Source organism: Antrostomus carolinensis, unplaced genomic scaffold, assembly GCF_000700745.2.
Source record: "Antrostomus carolinensis isolate BGI_N321 unplaced genomic scaffold, ASM70074v2 scaffold43746, whole genome shotgun sequence".
NCBI lineage: Eukaryota > Metazoa > Chordata > Aves > Caprimulgiformes > Caprimulgidae > Antrostomus > Antrostomus carolinensis.
The window spans coordinates 1-419 of record NW_010321939.1 but is presented as its reverse complement, the minus strand read 5'-3'; the positions used below and the strand labels follow the sequence as shown (position 1 = coordinate 419).

The following is a 419-nucleotide window of genomic DNA, read 5'->3' as shown; positions in this document are numbered from 1 at the left end:
GGGGTCTGTGGCTGAGATGACCTCAGTGATGATCCTCACACCCCCGGAGTCGGTCACCGTGGTGGCTGCCATCACCTGTGGGCAGAGTGGGGCTGGGGACCTGAAAACCAGCCCAGCCCCCACCCAAATGAGACGTGTCCATGTAAGAGGTGACACAAGAAGCAGTGACATCCTCTCACAAGGATGTCCCACACCCCATCCTGCACCCCACACCTCTCCCCTCACCCAGGTACCTCCTTCAGCCTGGGTTTGTCCTCTTCCTCGTCCCCACAGCCGCCGTCAGCGGTCCCCTCGCTGTCCAAATGTCCCTGGGAGATGGTGGCCGGGCAGGGACACTGTCCTGCTGCCCTTTGCTCCCTGCGGGACGTTTGTTCCTGGAAATGAGCAAACACCGATCCAGGCTGGGTGGGGAATGGCTG

At 61.6% G+C, this 419-nt stretch overlaps 1 protein-coding gene across 1 annotated transcript in view; it reads right to left on the bottom strand.

Moving 5' to 3' along the window:
* The window catches only part of LOC114818660 (membrane-spanning 4-domains subfamily A member 15), a gene marked incomplete at its 3' end in the record, with an annotated part of 2,245 nt that extends 2,173 nt beyond the window's left edge, over nt 1-72 (bottom strand). Inside the window, exon 1 of the mRNA XM_029085474.1 lies at nt 1-72. Coding sequence (XP_028941307.1) covers nt 1-72 — 72 coding nt within the window.
* Nucleotides 73-419: the final 347 nt, after the last annotated feature.